The sequence below is a fragment of the Vulpes vulpes genome, chromosome 2 (assembly GCF_048418805.1).
Source record: "Vulpes vulpes isolate BD-2025 chromosome 2, VulVul3, whole genome shotgun sequence".
Taxonomy (NCBI): domain Eukaryota; kingdom Metazoa; phylum Chordata; class Mammalia; order Carnivora; family Canidae; genus Vulpes; species Vulpes vulpes.
In genome coordinates this window covers 102649723-102667136 of record NC_132781.1, presented here as the reverse complement: position 1 = coordinate 102667136, position 17414 = coordinate 102649723, and the positions used below count along the sequence as shown (strand labels likewise).

General features: G+C 40.7%; 1 protein-coding gene across 1 annotated transcript in view; it reads left to right on the top strand.

Annotated features, from left to right (window-relative positions):
- Positions 1-17414, top strand: part of LOC140595961 (uncharacterized) — a 145733-nt gene that overhangs the window by 14842 nt on the left and 113477 nt on the right. The window contains exons 5-9 of the mRNA XM_072742460.1: positions 331-445; positions 603-776; positions 5999-6102; positions 15068-15182; positions 15340-15513. Coding sequence (XP_072598561.1) covers positions 331-445; positions 603-776; positions 5999-6102; positions 15068-15182; positions 15340-15513 — 682 coding nt within the window. The remainder of the gene's footprint in view (positions 1-330; positions 446-602; positions 777-5998; positions 6103-15067; positions 15183-15339; positions 15514-17414) is intronic.

Here is a 17414-nt window from a genome sequence, read left to right as displayed (position 1 = left end):
CCTGAGATAACTATTTTTATGCCCATTTTGTGGATGAGGAAATTCTGATAAGGCTAAGTGGTCACTGTGAAGTGACAGAGTTAAAGTGGGAATCAAACCCAGGTTGAGCTGCTTCCTGAGGTCATGCTCTTCCTAAACAGATAGGCTGCTCTTTTAATAGAGCGGTGAAGAATCACTAATAAATATTGTACTTTCTTCCAAAGTAAACTAATTCTTTGTTTTGGAGTCATGAGAATAACATAGTATTTAACATTTTCAATTCTATGAATTAATTTGAATGTTTTGAAAAGGTATACTGTAATTTCCTGACAAGTCCTTTCATGCTCACAGGAGTGCTCTGCACTTGGCCTGTGCCAATGGCCATGAAGATATGGTGAAGCTCCTGGTAGATCGGAAATGCCAGCTAAACCTCCGTGATAGTGAAAACACGACCGCTCTACTGAAGGTGGGTGGTCACAGCTATGTCTGCCTGAGATGGATTGGACTGAAGTCCTTGGAATGAACATTTGTTGCATTTAAACATAACTCATTGGTGAAACTTGTGGCATGTTTCCTTTAAGTTCCCAGAATTTACATTCTGTTTCTTGTTGTAATGCTCACAGGCTGTACAATCCCAAGAAGAGGCATGTGTAGATATTCTGCTGAAACACGGTGCTAATCCTGACCTAAAAGACAACAAGGGCAACACTGCTCTCCATTATGCGGCATTAGGGGAGAATGTCACAATAGCACAGAAAGTACTTTTAAGGAAAGGAAATATGGAGATCAAAAACAAGGTACAGGTCAACTTTTTTAACAATGTAATTTACAAAATAAATAAATAAGTAAATAAGTAAATAAGTAAATAAATAAAAATAGCTGCAAATGTTTTTTCTTGTACATGTACACTTATATGTACATAGGTACATATATATATGAAGACATCGGCACTGAATTTTATACAGCAGGTCCTGTCATCCTGGAAAGAACTGCAAAACCGAGGCAGGGGGAGGGAAAGAAAAAAGTAATGCCTGAAGAAAGGCAGCATTTTGACTGCTAGCCACCCTTCCACCCCAGAAAGAAAATCTTCCCATTGGTGCCTGGGTGTAGATGGTGCCCTCAGAGCCCACAAAGGATTGAAGGCCTAGAGGGGAGTGTGGTGATGGTGGAGGCTGAAAGCTGTGCAGGGGCTTAGGAATTGGATGCTTCTGGGGATGAGTAGGAGACCATGACCCAGAGGAGTAGCTTGGGTGAATGTAAATGGGAGGAGAAAGCAGCAGGTTGTAATAGGCCTTGGGCGCTCTAGGCCCTAAGGTTCAGAAGATGAGAGCAGGGGGATCAGGTCATGACATCCTACAGGGGGCATCTACTTGCCCTGGTAGCCACTCTGCCAGCCACGTACCACGTTGAGGCCTCCCATTCCGGAGAGTAGCTCCTGCTCAGCCTATGTAGTTCCTCAGTGGGGTGGTAGGTGTCCATGGGGAGCTGGTGCTGACCACACTTGCCAGGCTCCCTGTGCTTTCTTTGACGTGCATTACCTTCAGTCGCTGCCCTTGCAGAAACTCTGTTGTGTGCCATAGATAGGGTCGATTTTTCGTATTTGGAAGCTCAAGCATTTCCTGGATGAAAATATTTTGAAATAATTGTCTAAGCTAATTGCCTTCGGCTCAGGGCATGATCCCGTGGTCTCCCGAATCGAGTCCCACATGGCACTCCTTGAATGCAGGAGCCTGCTTCTCCCTCTGCCTGTGTCTCTGCCTCTCTCTCTCTCTCTCTCTCTCTCTCTCTCTCTCTCGGTCTCTCATGATTAAATAAATAGAAATCTTAAAAAACCAAAAACTGGAGAAGAAGAGGAAAGAACACAGTATAGTATTTTGCAGCTATAGCCACTTAGGTAAGAGTCTAAACTCTGCTTGCAAATCTAGAATGTCTTGATGGGAAGGAAGTAAGGAGAGTGTAAATAATGGAATCAAGTTGCATTTTGAGTTTACTACTCCTTGTTCTACCTCTAGCCATGGAAATTGAATGAAGGTTTGATAAGTGACTCATTTCTGTTTTTGTCTGAATCCTTAAGTGATAGGGAGAATTGGCTACGTAGGTGAAAGAGGGGACTGACATGGTTGTGTACTGTGCTAGTTCTCAGCTAGACTTGTGCTGGTGAATCACAGTCAGCTAGGGAGCTTTAAAAGAATTTACAAGCCAAAACTGTCCCGTGAAGATTTCGATGGAGTGAATCCAATAACGTGTGTACGCAGAAATTTGGAAGTAGTTTTTTGAGATTCTGATACAACTCTTGGCTAAGAACTACTGAATGGGTAGGTATACATATACAAATTTGGAGATGTAAAATAAAAAACAACTGATGTTTGCTACTGGCTACTTCCTTCCACTCTCTCCAACATTAGCGTTTCATCTGTCTGTATCTCTTTGAGAATTACAGATGAAAATTATTGGTCATCTCTGTTGGCTTGAAAAATAATTACCTTTTCTTCCAACTATCAGTCATTCACCGGCACCCAGATGGGAAGTCTTTATGAGTAGTCTTTTAATAAGTAGAGTCTGACCGTTTAAAGATTTTACATGTTTTGCTACCATTCTGTTATTAGAAGCAGGGTTTTCCCAATTGCAGCAGTAGAAATCCGTGAACCTTCCTTTTTAGTTGAAGCTGTGCGATAGACTATCTTAGGATGTCTTTCAAATTCATAGGGCCCTGGCATAGTCACTACTGTGTTAAACATTCAGCATGTAGTTAGTGACAATACAGATGGTAATTGTTTTAATAACTTTGCTTCAGCATTCCTCTGAACTCCTGTCTGTTCGGCTAGCAATCTGAGGGAAGTAAATACAAATAGATTGTAGTTGAAACAAGCATTGGAAAATTCTGACAGTAGGTGTTAATGAGTCTTCACAGCAATTTTCCTTAGAAGGTGGGGCCTAATTTGTTGGGAAAACATGATCCTGATGCTTTAGGAAAGGTTTGATGTCCAAGTATTTGTTTTACGCACAGCCATTGGAAACAGTCACAGCAAATAGAAAAACACAAGTAGGCTATAGACTAGATGTGGCCCCCGGATGTATTTAGTTTCCACTGTCAGTTGAGCTAACATTTAAAATTATGACACGCATGTAGAACTCTGGATTTTGAGCTTTTCTTATAGATCACTTCTGGTACCTTCAGCCCATGCTGCTGTTTGGTATGCTGTGCAGAGGCTGTCCCTTTATATGAGGCGTGTGTCTCCAGTTTGCTCGTGTCCCCGACTAGGTTCTTCACTGACTCGTGTCACCTGCTTTGCCTCCATAAGCATTGAGTTTACCATTCCTGTTTTATGGTATATGTTGACAAAGATTTCAAGATTTTCAAGACACTCCATATTAATTTATAATATATATTTTGTATTTTATGTTAATTTCTTAGGATTGGGATTGAATTTTCTGTTTCTTCGTCTCCTTATTTTTTTCATTACTTTATTCAGTAATTGAAGAGAGACACACAGAGAGAGGCAGAGAGCTAGGCACAGGGGGAAGCAGGCTCTCTATGGGGATGCTGATGTGGGCTCGATCCCAGGACCCTGGGATCACCATGCTCAACCACTGAGTCACCCTCTGCCTCAGGATGAATTTTCCAAGTTAAAATTTAAAAGATTTTTTTTGAAAACCATTTTTTCTTTAAATGTACAGTAATCACGTTCCTTTTGGAATATCTGCAAGCCATATGAGGTTAATCCTGGTTCTCCTTGGATAGATTATGCATATTTCAGACAGTGTTCTCTTTCTCCTTGGTATTATTCCCTAAATACGCAATTTTTATGGTAGGTTTTATTATAGTAAAAATAATCCGTATAAAGCAGTATTAGAATTTTTGAATAATAGTTTTTTCTTAAACTCAGTTTCCCAACATTTAAACACCCAGTGCTCATCTAGTATTAGAATTTTTATTGGTAAGTCATGTCATTTTTTTTTCTGATTTACACTTAGTCTAAATTATAAAATAATCATAAATAGCAATGATAATAGAAACTAGAATACAAACAGGTTTTTTTAGAAGTAGATGTGCATTAGGTTCTCAGAATGAGTATAGTTGAGAATAAAATCTCATTGACTTATTTTACTTAGCATAATACCCTAACTCAGTCAGAGAAAGACAATTATCATATGATCTCATTTATATGTGGATCTTAAGAAACAAGAGAGAGGAGAAGGGAAAGAAGAGAAAAAGTTAAACCAGAGAGACTGAGGGAGACAAACCATATGAGATTCTTAATCATAGGAGCCAAACTGAAGGTCACTGGAGGGGTGGAGTGGGAGGATGGGATAACTGGGTGATGGACATTAAGGAGGGCACGTGATGGAATGAGTCTTGGGTGTTACATAAGACTGAGGAACCACTGACTTCTACCTCTGAAACTAATAGTACGCTATATGGAAATGAATTTGAATAAAAGGGTAAAAATGAAAAAATCTCATACTGAGCCTTCTAACAGTTAAGATAAAACTTTAATGTGGTATAGTAGGAGAAAGTCCAAGGATTATTTATTTAGTTATTTATTTTTAATATTTTATTGTTTTTATTTTTTATTTTAAACAAAAAAAACCCCAAATTTTTTATTGGAGTTCATTTTGCCCACATAAAGAATAACACCGAGTGCTCATCTCATTGTGTGCCCACCTTTACCAAAGATTATTTAGTATTAAGTGGTCCAAATTCATTTGAAGCTTGTTTCTTTTATTTTTATTTTTTTACTTTTGTTTTTAATTTTTAAAAGATTTATTTAAGTATTTTAGAGAGACAGCACACACATGCACAGGCTTGTGGGGGTGGGGGAGGCGGAGAGGGAGAGAGAGTGTCTTAAACAGTCTTGGTGCTGAGTGCCAGGGGAGCCCCGAATCCAACGTGGGGCTGGATCCCACGACCCTGAGATCACACCTGAGACAAAACCAAGAGTCACTCAACTGGCTACGCAACCCAGCTGCCCTGAAACCTATCTCTTTTCATTCAGAGTCCATCTCCTTAGTGACTCATTTGGAGCTGGAGTGTTTTATGTTGACATCTGGGATCCCCATACCATTGAGAGATGAGAATCCAGCAAGTTTGTACAACCTGGAGAAAACCCTTACCTTAATTGGAAAGTTCTTAAAACTATATCCCTGGGAACTCTTATTTCTCAAGTATTAATGTTTGCTACAAAAGAAGGAATTGTCAAATGGGGATAAGCAAATGTAAATGGAATTCATTTGTGCTAGTTGTATAGTGCAGTTTTGTAATATTTCACAAACTTAGATGATCATTGAATCTTTCTTTTGGGGCACAGTATCTCTTGCAAATCATGTGTTCTTTGGAATATAATTGAAGAAACACTACTCCGGAGATCTCCATTAAAATCAATAACAATACTTTAAATATTTACTACTGTGTTTTAGAGAGTGGAGACACAGAGATAAAAAATAACCCCTCCCCTCTAGAAGCTTTTGGTTTAGATGGTGTGGAATAAAATAACCATGATATATATTGTGAGAGAAGCAAAGATTCTTGGAGCCAGGCAATGATTGAAGCGAGTTTGTGGAATGACTGCAGGTAATCTGTTGAAGAGGCAGAGGAGGTCTATTTTATTATTTTTATTTTACTTTTTAAAAAGAGTTTATGTTTTTGAGAGAGACAGAGAGCGAGCAAGCAGGAGAGAGAGCACAAGTGGAGGGGAGGGGCAGAGGGAGAGGGAGAAGCTGGCTCTTTGCTGCAGAGGGAGCCCAAGGTGGGACTCCATCCTGAGACCCTGGGATCATGACCTGAGCTCATGAGCTGAAAGCAGATGCTTGACCAACTGAGCCACCCAGGCTCCCCGAGAAAGCCGTATTTTAAAAAGAAGGAGCAGGTGGTGAAACCATGGAGGGTTGAGAACGAAGGGGCTAATTTTATTTACATTCTATGTTACATGTTTAAGTTACAGGATCGTTCAGAATTTTTATGATTCATTATCCAAATATGTAATTTTGTAAAATATAAATTTTGTTTGCACTCCTACAGGATGGCCTCACACCACTTTTAGTTGCTGTAAATGAAAAAAAAGAGAAAATTGTGGAATTTTTAGTAGAAAAAGCAAATATAAATGCAGTTGACCCCGCTAAAAGGTAAAGTTTTTTGTTTTTTGTTTTTTTGTTTTTTTTTTTTTTGTGAATCTTAGTATTTGGTCAAGAATGGTAACAATTTCTCAAGGCAGAAAGTTTAACTTAATAAGAAGAGTATTTATAAGTATAGTGAAAAATGTCAGCATGTGATCGGTTAGCTAGAAAACAATTACTCTGACAGGATAAGGTGAAGAACTTTATATAGTATAATTCAGAATCCTTTGTAATATAGATTGATGTCATTTGCAATAGTTTTTTACTGTATGATTTTACAGTAGCTAAAAGTGTTTCTTGTTAAAATTGTGAGTTTTTTTAGCTCAGAGCATGATGCCAGAGTCCGGGTATTGAGCCCCACATAGGGCTCCCAGCAGGGAGCATGCTTCTCCCTCTCCCTATGTCTCTGCCTTTCTTTCTGTGTCTCTCCTGAATAAGGAAATATAATTGATCAAAAAAAATTTAGAGAGTCCAAGCAGAAACCTCTGAAACTGTCTCCAAGCCTTCATTTGGTAGGGTAAACCAAAAACAACCCTGCATCCTAGCAGAGATGCAGTGGGATAGTGCTAAAGGATGAAAGGCTGGTGAGCTCTATCACATTTCTGCTTGATTCACTAGTCTGGCCCATTCAGAGACTGGAGAGATTGTGGCAAATATCTGTAGTTACTGTCAACTTAAACAAAGAGTAGTTCCAGTCATAGTTATTGTGCGCCTCTTATTGCTTCCAGAACAGATTGATAAGACGTCAGGTACATGGTATGTCACCACTGATTTGGCAAATGCATTCTTTTCTATTCCGCTAGTGAATCAGAAATAGTTCATATTCATAGAGTATAGGCAAAGTGTCCATTCATTTCATTTGCCTCAGCGTTTTATTAACTCATGGAGCTAGACCATTTGAACATCCCGAGAATATCTCATTGGCCTATCATATTGACACCATGTTAATTTGACATGAGGAGCAGTAAGAGGCTATGACACTTTGGGCCCTTGGTAAGACGGCATGAATTGACATATCCGTGAAGTTTTGAGGCATCTATTGGGCATGCCAGGAAATTCCCACAGGAGTGAAAGAAAAATTGCCACATTTTGAATACCTTTTCACAAAGACAGAAACTGGGAGACGTCTTTCGGTTCTGGAGGTAGCATATTTTATACCACTAATTCTCAATGCGTTGGGGGTGGGGTGGTGGGAGAAGAATTCTGCTCCTCAGGGAGCATTTGGCAGCGTCTGGAGACATGTTTTTTGACATGTCAAAAGCTGTACGTACTTAATGTATCGAATTCAGTGAGTTTGTGGATAAGTATAGACCTCTGTGAAATCATCAGTGCCTTAAAGCCATAGTCCTACCCATCACCTCCCAAAGTTTCTTCCTGCTCTTATTAATTAATTAATTAATTAATTAATCGGTAAGAACACTTAATGTAAGCTCTACCCTCTTAGCAAAGTTTAAGTATACAATGCAGTATTATTAGCTACAGACACTGCTAACAATAGATTCGTCCGGAGACATTTCCGATCCTCACAACTGAGGACGTTGCTGGCATCTAGTGGGTCGATGTCAGGAGTGCTGGTAAATATACCCAAGAGAGGCCTCCACAACAGTCCACCATGTCCATGGTACAAGGTTGGTAAACCTTGTCCTACATTGAGTACTCCTTTCATCCATACGCCTTGGTGAAACTAAAGAATGCAAGACTTCAGTGGTCTCAGAGCAGATGAATTGTGCAGCAGGTGCAGGCTGTGCTTAGGAGTCCTCACTGCTTTGGTCACAGGATCCAGTAGACCCTATGCTATTCATGGTGTCAGTGGTGGGGAAAAGCTGTGCAGTGGATCTTAGGGCAAGCCCCATTGGAGAATCAGAGGACAGGCCCCTGGGGTTTTCTGATCTTGAGTCCCCATCAAAAGCTTGCCTGTAGAGGGGTCCTATGGGAGACAGAAATGACTTGGTTTTAGTATTCCTTCTGTGCTAAGTCATTGGCTGGACACAGCCTACCAGAGACACGAGGCCTTAGTGTGAGTGCTATGGTGGATATGAAAATGTAGCAGCTGTCTACATTTTGAGCTGCAGTTCAACTGTGCTCTCTGTGGTAGATCCTCTAGAAGACAAATCCAAAGAGTGCCACTCCCCGGCCTCTGTATTAGTCTGGGTCCAATCAGAAGACAGATATGACATAGTATTTTAAACAGTGGAAGTAAATACAAAGAATTACTAAATGATGATGAGATAATAATGAGAAGGTGGGACAGAGAAGTCTGAAGACAGTACCACAGAAGAGTTAACTTGGGGGGGGGTCCAAAGTTGCTAAAGAAGGTGTGATTGCAGCACGATGGATGGCAGAGAAGTTTGAGTCCTGTATGTCTGAATTCCTCTGTGCATCCGATTACCAACCTCAACTCATTGGTGTCCCAGAGGGTTGTTCCTGTTAGCCTGGAGATTGAGCACTGGCCCTGGCCCACGTTCCGGTTTGCTTCCCTTCTTCTTCTTCGTCTTCTTTCATCTTCATCTTCATCTTCGTCGTCTTTGTGTTCTCCTCCTCCTTCTCCTCCTCCTTTCCTTCTTCTTCTCTTCTTCCTATCTCCTTCCTTTCTCCTCCTCCCTTGCCGCGCCCCCTTCACCAGCATCAGAAATACTCTTCCCAGCTGTGCACTCCAGAGCATGCAGTCCCGGCCCCAGCCAGTGACCTTCCTAAAATGGATACCATGCCCCTAGCAAATGCTCTTGACACCCTACTCACTCTCTGCATCCAGTCCTTAGTCTTAACTCTGCTGTATCCCTAAGGGGTTTGTTGCATCCTTCTGCATGTGCATATGATACACTGGAGGCCTTGCACTGCTCTGCTGATCGGTGGGCTCATTGTTCCCTGACCCTCTCTATACATCCATTTATCAGACAGGACTCCCTGCACTCCTGAAGGGTAGTTCCTGTTTGCATGCTGAGTAGCACGGACTAGCTTTGGCAGGGCAACTCTGACTGCAGTTCCGACATCTCCTTCAAAGAGACCTGAATCCCAGCCTTGGGATTTACCCATTTGGGCAATCTTTCTTGGGTAATCTTGCACCTTAGGGTATTTGGATTTCTTTTCTCATCTTTATAGTTGATCTACTGTTATAGTTCATCATTTTTTATATTAAACATTCTCTGTTGAAATTACTAAGTGGTTTGTCTCCTGTTTGGACCCTCACTGATACACTATCCCTTCTTTTTGGAATGTGCTTCTCTCCCTCTTCACTGGCTAATCCCTATTCGTTCTTTAAGTTTTAGCTTTGATATCGCATCCATCCCTGACTCACTACCCTTATTTTTACATGACTCCGTAGGCCCTTTGTGCTCACCCTAAATGTGGCATTAAACTCGCCTCTACTCCGTGAACACCGCAATGTCATGTTTGTTGTTCCCTCACTGACTCCCACAATGCCAGAATACAGGTTTTCTGATTTAATTTTGTGGTCCCTTTGAGGTGGTTCTCCCAGGTCAGGGATTTTTAGTAGACTATGGCCCAGATCATCCTCAGCACACTGGAGCCCTCACATTCTCATCATGGTTTAATTATGACATAGTTTCAGTTTTCCTCAGGAGATAGAGTGGACTGCAAGGGAAGAGATATCCAAAGGAATGAATAACCAGTTATGAAAAGCTGTTGGTTGTTTTTAAAAGATTTTTATTTATTTGAGTGTGAGAGAACACAAATGGGGGTGGAGACCGAGGAAGGGGGAGAAGTAGACTCCCTGCTGAGCAGAGAGCTGGAGGCAGGGCAACCCCAAGGCCCCTGAGTCCTGACCTGAGCTAAAGAAGCCTTATTTTTATAAGATTTTATTTATTTATTCATGAAAGACACAGAGGAGAGAGAGAGAGGCAGAGACACAGGCAGAGAGAGAAGCAGGCTCCATGCAGGGAGCCTGACGTGGGACTCGATCCCGGGACTCCAGGATCTCGCCCTGTGCCAAAGGCAGGTACTAAACCACTGAGCCACCTGGGATTCCCTTAACGAAGCCTTTTAATGGACTGAGCCAGCCAGGTGCCCCTATGGAAAGTGTGTGGTGAATTTCTTGGCAACTCTTAAAAGGAGGAGACATTCATGACAGCCCTGAAGTAGAATTGGAAAACCTGAGCTAAGGGATTTGGTAAAGCATTCATATCTCAGTTGTTTTTCGTCATAAAACATACATTACTCTCCCTTCCTTTATATTCCCTTTCACTATTATTCATATTCCCCAAATGAATGAGAACAGGAAGGGAGACAGAACATAAAGACTCCTAACTCGGGGAAACGAACTAGGGGTGGTGGAGGGGGAGGAGGGCGGGTGTTGGAGGGGAATGGGTGACGGGCACTGAGGTGGACACTTGACGGGATGAACACTGGGTGTTTTTCTGTATGTTGGTAAATTGAACACCAATAAGAATTAATTAAAAAAATAAAAAAATAAAAAAAAAATAAAAAAAAAACATACATTACTCTAACACTTTGTTATTTTCATTGGTGTAACTACCAAATGAGTATGCAGCTAAGTTGAACCAGGACATACATGAGACTCAGATGGGGATGGGAGTTCTAATCAGGAACTTTCTAGAGGATGTGTGTTCTAGATCCGAAATTGTTTTCGACAGAAGTCTGGGAATTGGAAATCTTAGGTTTCAGGTGATTGTGAGAAAGTCTTTGGGGGATCCACCTAGCATTTGACCAAGGAACAAAGAAGCTCAGAGTTGGACTACCATATACGCTTTGAGTATCTCTGATCTATACAAAAACACTACAGTCAACCATATTCTTCAACTTACCTGGAGTCCTGGTGTGGAGTTCCTGTCTCCTTATAGCCTAGTAATGCCGTTGCCTCTCATCGCAGGTTGCGTTAGGAAATGTCAGTCTTCTATTCAATTGTCACTACAGAGAGCCTCTACTGGTCTCATAAGTCACCCTGGGGAATTCTAAGGGGACAAAAGATAATTTTCTAGCTGGCACCTGTAAGAGACAAATGCTTGATGCTCATAGTTGCAATCATTCACACGCACCAATACCATTTGGTCTAGCTAAGCTGAATGGGGCCAAGAAATGGTTTCTTGTTGTTGTTCCTTTGTTTTTGTTCATTGCTCTTCCACCAATGAACATGATCTGCCCTGGAACTAGCCACCCTCTCAGAAGGGACCCTAGTGGTCTCCAGAGTTCTGTAGTTCATTCCAGCAGCAGTTTCTGAAGATGCAGATCCCCTTAGTTTCTAGGTTGCTCATTCCAAACTACTTCCTGTCAAATCATGCCACCTACACACACAAAATGGCACACACACAAAATGGCCTCTGAAATAAGTGCCTACACTTGTATCTATGCATTTGTCTTGCTGTAAAAACACACCAAACTTCCCAATTTTGCTGGTGCATCTTGTGCCAACAGTGGCTTCTGTTAGGTTTTGTTGGTCAATTTCTTTTCTTTCTTTTTTTTTTTTAAACTTTTTATTGATCTATTTGACAGAGAGAGAACAAACCAGGATAAGGAGCAACAAAGGGAGAGGGAGAGGCAGGTTCCCCACCGACCAGGTAGCCTGATATGGGGCTTGATCCCAGGACCCTCAGATCCTGATCTGAGCTGAAGGCAGATGCCTGACTAAGCCCCCACCCCCTCCCTTTTCTAAGCAGGCTATAGTCCCAATGGAAGGCTTAAACTCACAACCCCAAGACCAAGAGTTGCATATTGTATCAACTAAGCCAGTCAGGGGCAGCTCCTACTTTGGTTAGTCCTTAAAATCATTAACAAATGTAATAGGAATCTGGTGAGTTTGGGGGTAGCTAGTTTTGTATTAGCTGTTGTCGTGGGTTTGCTCCTGCTTTTTTCTATCTGCCTCACCCACAATACCGCGTGTAGTCCGGTTGTAATTAATTAATGGATCAATTACCACCACATTAAAAGGAGTTTCTGTAGACATTCGTATACAGCCTCTGTGTGTGTGTGTGTGTGTGTGTGTGTGTGTGTATCACATACACATAAATATGAACAGCCTATCCTGTTTGTATTTTACTTGATTTGTTTTTCAACCACATCATACCATTCTTCGATGTGGATCTTTCTGGTGAAATCTTTCCCATCCAATTCGTGCCTTCCCTGAGTATCTTCGAGAAACTCCCAACTTTTGTTAACAAGCATGTAGTTTATAAGGTACTTTACTCTCATTACCAAATAAATACACAGATATCAAAAGAGTGACCACTTAGACGTTACAATGGGAAAATATATCATTTCATTAGAAAAAAGAAAAAGCCAGGATATAAATACATCACGAAGTGTATGCAGGATTTACATATGGTAAAAAAAACCTCCTGGAAGCTAAGGAGGGATGTCAAATAAGACGTAAAAGCAAAGACATAACGTGCATCTAAATACACTGATTCAGGGAGATTGATTCTGTTAACATTAATTGTCTTCACCTAATTACAAATTCTCTCCATGAATTCTTCAAATTTAGCATAGTGATTAAAAATTCATCTCCAGTAACAGACGTAAATATTGCCAAGAGAATACTGAAAGAGAAGATTAAGAAGGGGAACTATGGACCTGCATTGGATACTAAAGCATATGTATAAAGCAGTTAAAATACTAGAGTACTGATTGATACAAGGCAACTGGTCAATTGAATCCATTGTAAAACCCAGAAAAATAAAAACATAACAGAATTTATGATAAAGTGGCATTTTAAGCTAGGTGAGAAAAGATGGGTTATTTAGAAGAAGCAAATAGCTGTTTTTTTAAACAGTTCTTAAATGTTGGGGCGTGGGCGCCCGTGTGGCTCAGTTGGTTAAGCCTCTGTTTATTTTTATTTTTTGTGTTTGTTGATTTTAGCTCCTGTTCCTCCATCTCTCTCTCTCTCTCTCTCACCCTCTGTCCCTCCCTCTCTCTCAGAAAAACAAAACAAAAAAACAAAAAACAAACAAATGAAAACTTAAATGTTGCACCACACTGCAAACTAAATCTTGGATTGATTAAAGATTCAATTGGGGAATAACAGCAAAAAATAAGAATAAAGGAAATGTAAACGTAAGGCTGGGCCAACTGGGAGGATTATGAGGCATGCAGAAACGGATTTTCATTTCATCTAGGGAATATGAATTGTTCTCCCCTTGTGAGCTTGCACTTGATGATACATGTCTCCCTCTCCCTGTGCCCTTTACTGCACTCATGTATTCTCTCTTTCTCAAAGAAATAGATAAATCTTTAAAAACTATCGAACTCTCCAAATGTATTTATTCTTCAGTCCATTTATTTCTCAAATAGAACCTGAACACGGGTTATGTAGCAGACATAGTCTACTCAGGATCTTTTCAATCTTAAAGAGACTTCAAGTTGCCCAGTATGAGCAAGATGAGAAATTTTATGTATTTAGGTTTTAAAGCTTTCATTGTTAAGTGTAATCTCTCCACCCAACGTGGGGCTTGACGTTTCAGGACACATGCTCTACTGACTGAGCCAGCCAGGCACTCCTAAGATGAGATTTTATTTTATTTTATTTTGTAAAAGTTAAAAGATGTATTTATTTTAAAGGGAGAGAGAGGGTCATGGGAGAGGGGAGGGACAGGGGGAGAGAGAGGAACCCAAGCAAACTCCACCCTGAGCATGGAGCCTAATGTGGGGCTCCGTCTTATGACTTTGAGATCCTCCTGAGACAAAACCAAAAGTTGGACACAAAATCAACCGAGCCATCTGGGTGCCCCTAAGGTGAGAAATTTTAAATGGACGTATTAGGCCTTAATCTCACCTGAAGCTTTTCCTTGGAACTTCCTGTCAAAGGAAAACATTTCAATATTAGAAATTGTAAAAGATTACCTTCACCTGCCCTTTTGACATTTCAATAATATTAAATACTAATATTGGTAATTGGAAATACTTGATTTCTATGAATCTAAACATTTTCTATTAATTAAAATGCTTAATAAAATGAGCTTCCCCACATCCCCCCTCCAAAAAAAATAAAATGAGCTGTGCCCGTTTATTTGAAATCCGAGCTTCCTTTGCTCAAACTTCCTTGAAAACCAAACTAAGAATTACTTAAAAATATTCTTTTGTTATTTTAGTCTCTTTTACCCGTAATGTGCTTTCAACTACTGAAAATTATTTTAGTTCTTGAACAATGTAATTCCAGGCATAGGACTAGAAGTGCAGCAGACCTGTTGTATATGTCATTATTTCACTTAAGGCACACTGTAGTCTGTATGATGCCCCACTATTTATGTACCAAGAAGAAATTTTTAAAAATCATGCCAGTTATAGTTTTAAGACATTTTGAATTGGAAATTGGTTTTCGATGTCAGAGATATTAAAAGGTGACAAAATGAGCATCTTGGAATCATTGAAATAGAGTATTCATGCTCATCCTTAAACGTAGCTGCAAAGTAAGCATAATTGGATCATTTTACCTAATTGTAGTGGGTCTTTGTAATTTGTAGTAATAGCTATAGTAATATTTGTGCTAGGAACTAGTATTCTAAATGCTTTGCATGGATCCTCATTTAAGGATCACAACAAGAGGTCTTGTGAGATAACTACTTTTTATTTTATTTATTATTACTATTGTTTCATAACCTCCATAACCAATAGGGGTCTCGAACCCCTGGCTCCCGAGATCGAGTGACATGCTCTTCAGAGTGAGCCAGACAGGTGACCTGAGATAACTATTTTTATGCCCATTTTGTGGATGAGGAAATTGTGATAAGGCTAAGTGGTCACTGTGAAGCGACAGAGTTAAAGTGGGAATCAAACCCAGGTTGAGCTGCTTCCTGAGGTCATGCTCTTCCTAAACAGATAGGCTGCTCTTTTAATAGAGCGGTGAAGAATGACTAATAAATATTGTACTTTCTTCCAAAGTAAACTAATTCTTTGTTTTGGAGTCATGAGAATAACATAGTATTTAACATTTTCAATTCTATGAATTAATTTGAATGTTTTGAAAAGGTACACTGTAATTTCCTGACCAGTCCTTTCATGCTCACAGGAGTGCTCTGCACTTGGCCTGTGCCAATGGCCGTGAAGATATGGTGAAGCTCCTTGTAGATCGGAAATGCCAGCTAAACCTCCGTGATGGCGAAGACAGGACAGCTCTCGTGAAGGTGGGTCGTCACAGCTATGTCGGCCTGAGGTCGAATGGATTGAAGTCCTTGGAATGAACATTTGTTGCATTTAAACATAACTCATTGGTGAAACTTGTGGCATGTTTCCTTTAAGTTCCCAGAATTTACATTCTGTCTCTTGTTGTAATGCTGACAGGCTGTACAATGCCAAGAAGAGGCATGTGTAACTCTTCTCCTGGAACACGGTGCTGATCCTAATCTGAAAGACAACAAGGGCAACACCGCTCTCCATTATGCAGCCCGTGAAGAGATTCTCTCAATTGCAGAGAAGCTGCTTTTAAAAAACGCAAATATAGAGGCCAAAAACATGGTACAAATCAACTTTTTTTTACAACGTATTTGACATCATAAATAAATAAATAAATATATATATTTATATAGCTACAAAGGTTTATATATATATGTGCATATATATGTACAGAGGTACATATGTATACGAAGACATTGGCACTGAATTTTATACAGTAGGTCGTGTCATCATGGAAACAACTCCTAAACCAAGGCACAGGGTAGGGAAGAGAAAAGTAATGCATATCGAAAGGCACCATTTTGTCTGCTAGCCACCCTTCCACCCCAGAAAGAAAATCTTCCCATTGGTGCCTGGGTGTAGATGGTGACCTCAGAGCCCACAAAGGATTGAAGGCCTAGAGGGGAGTGTGGTGATGGTGGAGGCTGAAAGCTGTACAGGGGCTTAGGAATTGGATGCTTCTGGGGATGAGTAGGAGACCATGACCCAGAGGAGTAGCTTGGGTGAATGTAAATGGGAGGAGAAAGCAGCAGGTTGTAATAGGCCTTGGGCGCTCTAGGCCCTAAGGTTCAGAAGATGAGAGCAGGGGGATCAGGTCATGACATCCTACAGGGGGCATCTACTTGCCCTGGTAGCCACTCTGCCAGCCACGTACCACGTTGAGGCCTCCCATTCCGGAGAGTAGCTCCTGCTCAGCCTATGTAGTTCCTCAGTGGGGTGGTAGGTGTCCATGGGGAGCTGGTGCTGACCACACTTGCCAGGCTCCCTGTGCTTTCTTTGACGTGCATTACCTTCAGTCGCTGCCCTTGCAGAAACTCTGTTGTGTGCCATAGATAGGGTCGATTTTTCGTATTTGGAAGCTCAAGCATTTCCTGGATGAAAATATTTTGAAATAATTGTCTAAGCTAATTGCCTTCGGCTCAGGGCATGATCCCGTGGTCTCCCGAATCGAGTCCCACATGGCACTCCTTGAATGCAGGAGCCTGCTTCTCCCTCTGCCTGTGTCTCTGCCTCTCTCTCTCTCTCTCTCTCTCTCTCTCTCGGTCTCTCATGATTAAATAAATAGAAATCTTAAAAAACCAAAAACTGGAGAAGAAGAGGAAAGAACACAGTATAGTATTTTGCAGCTATAGCCACTTAGGTAAGAGTCTAAACTCTGCTTGCAAATCTAGAATGTCTTGATGGGAAGGAAGTAAGGAGAGTGTAAATAATGGAATCAAGTTGCATTTTGAGTTTACTACTCCTTGTTCTACCTCTAGCCATGGAAATTGAATGAAGGTTTGATAAGTGACTCATTTCTGTTTTTGTCTGAATCCTTAAGTGATAGGGAGAATTGGCCACGTAGGTGAAAGAGGGGACTGACATGGTTGTGTACTGTACTAGTTCTCAGCTAGACTTGTGCTGGTGAATCACAGTCAGCTAGGGAACTTTAAAAGAATTTACAAGCCAAAACTGTCCCGTGAAGATTTCGACGGAGTGAATCCAATAACGTGTGTACGCAGAAATTTGGAAGTAGTTTTTTGAGATTCTGATACAACTCTTGGCTAAGAACTACTGAATGGGTAGGTATACATATACAAATTTGGAGATGTAAAATAAAAAACAACTGATGTTTGCTACTGGCTACTTCCTTCCACTCTCTCCAACATTAGCGTTTCATCTGTCTGTATCTCTTTGAGAATTACAGATGAAAATTATTGGTCATCTCTGTTGGCTTGAAAAATAATTACCTTTTCTTCCAACTATCAGTCATTCACCGGCACCCAGATGGGAAGTCTTTATGAGTAGTCTTTTAATAAGTAGAGTCTGACCGTTTAAAGATTTTACATGTTTTGCTACCATTCTGTTATTAGAAGCAGGGTTTTCCCAATTGCAGCAGTAGAAATCCGTGAACCTTCCTTTTTAGTTGAAGCTGTGCGATAGACTATCTTAGGATGTCTTTCAAATTCATAGGGCCCTGGCAT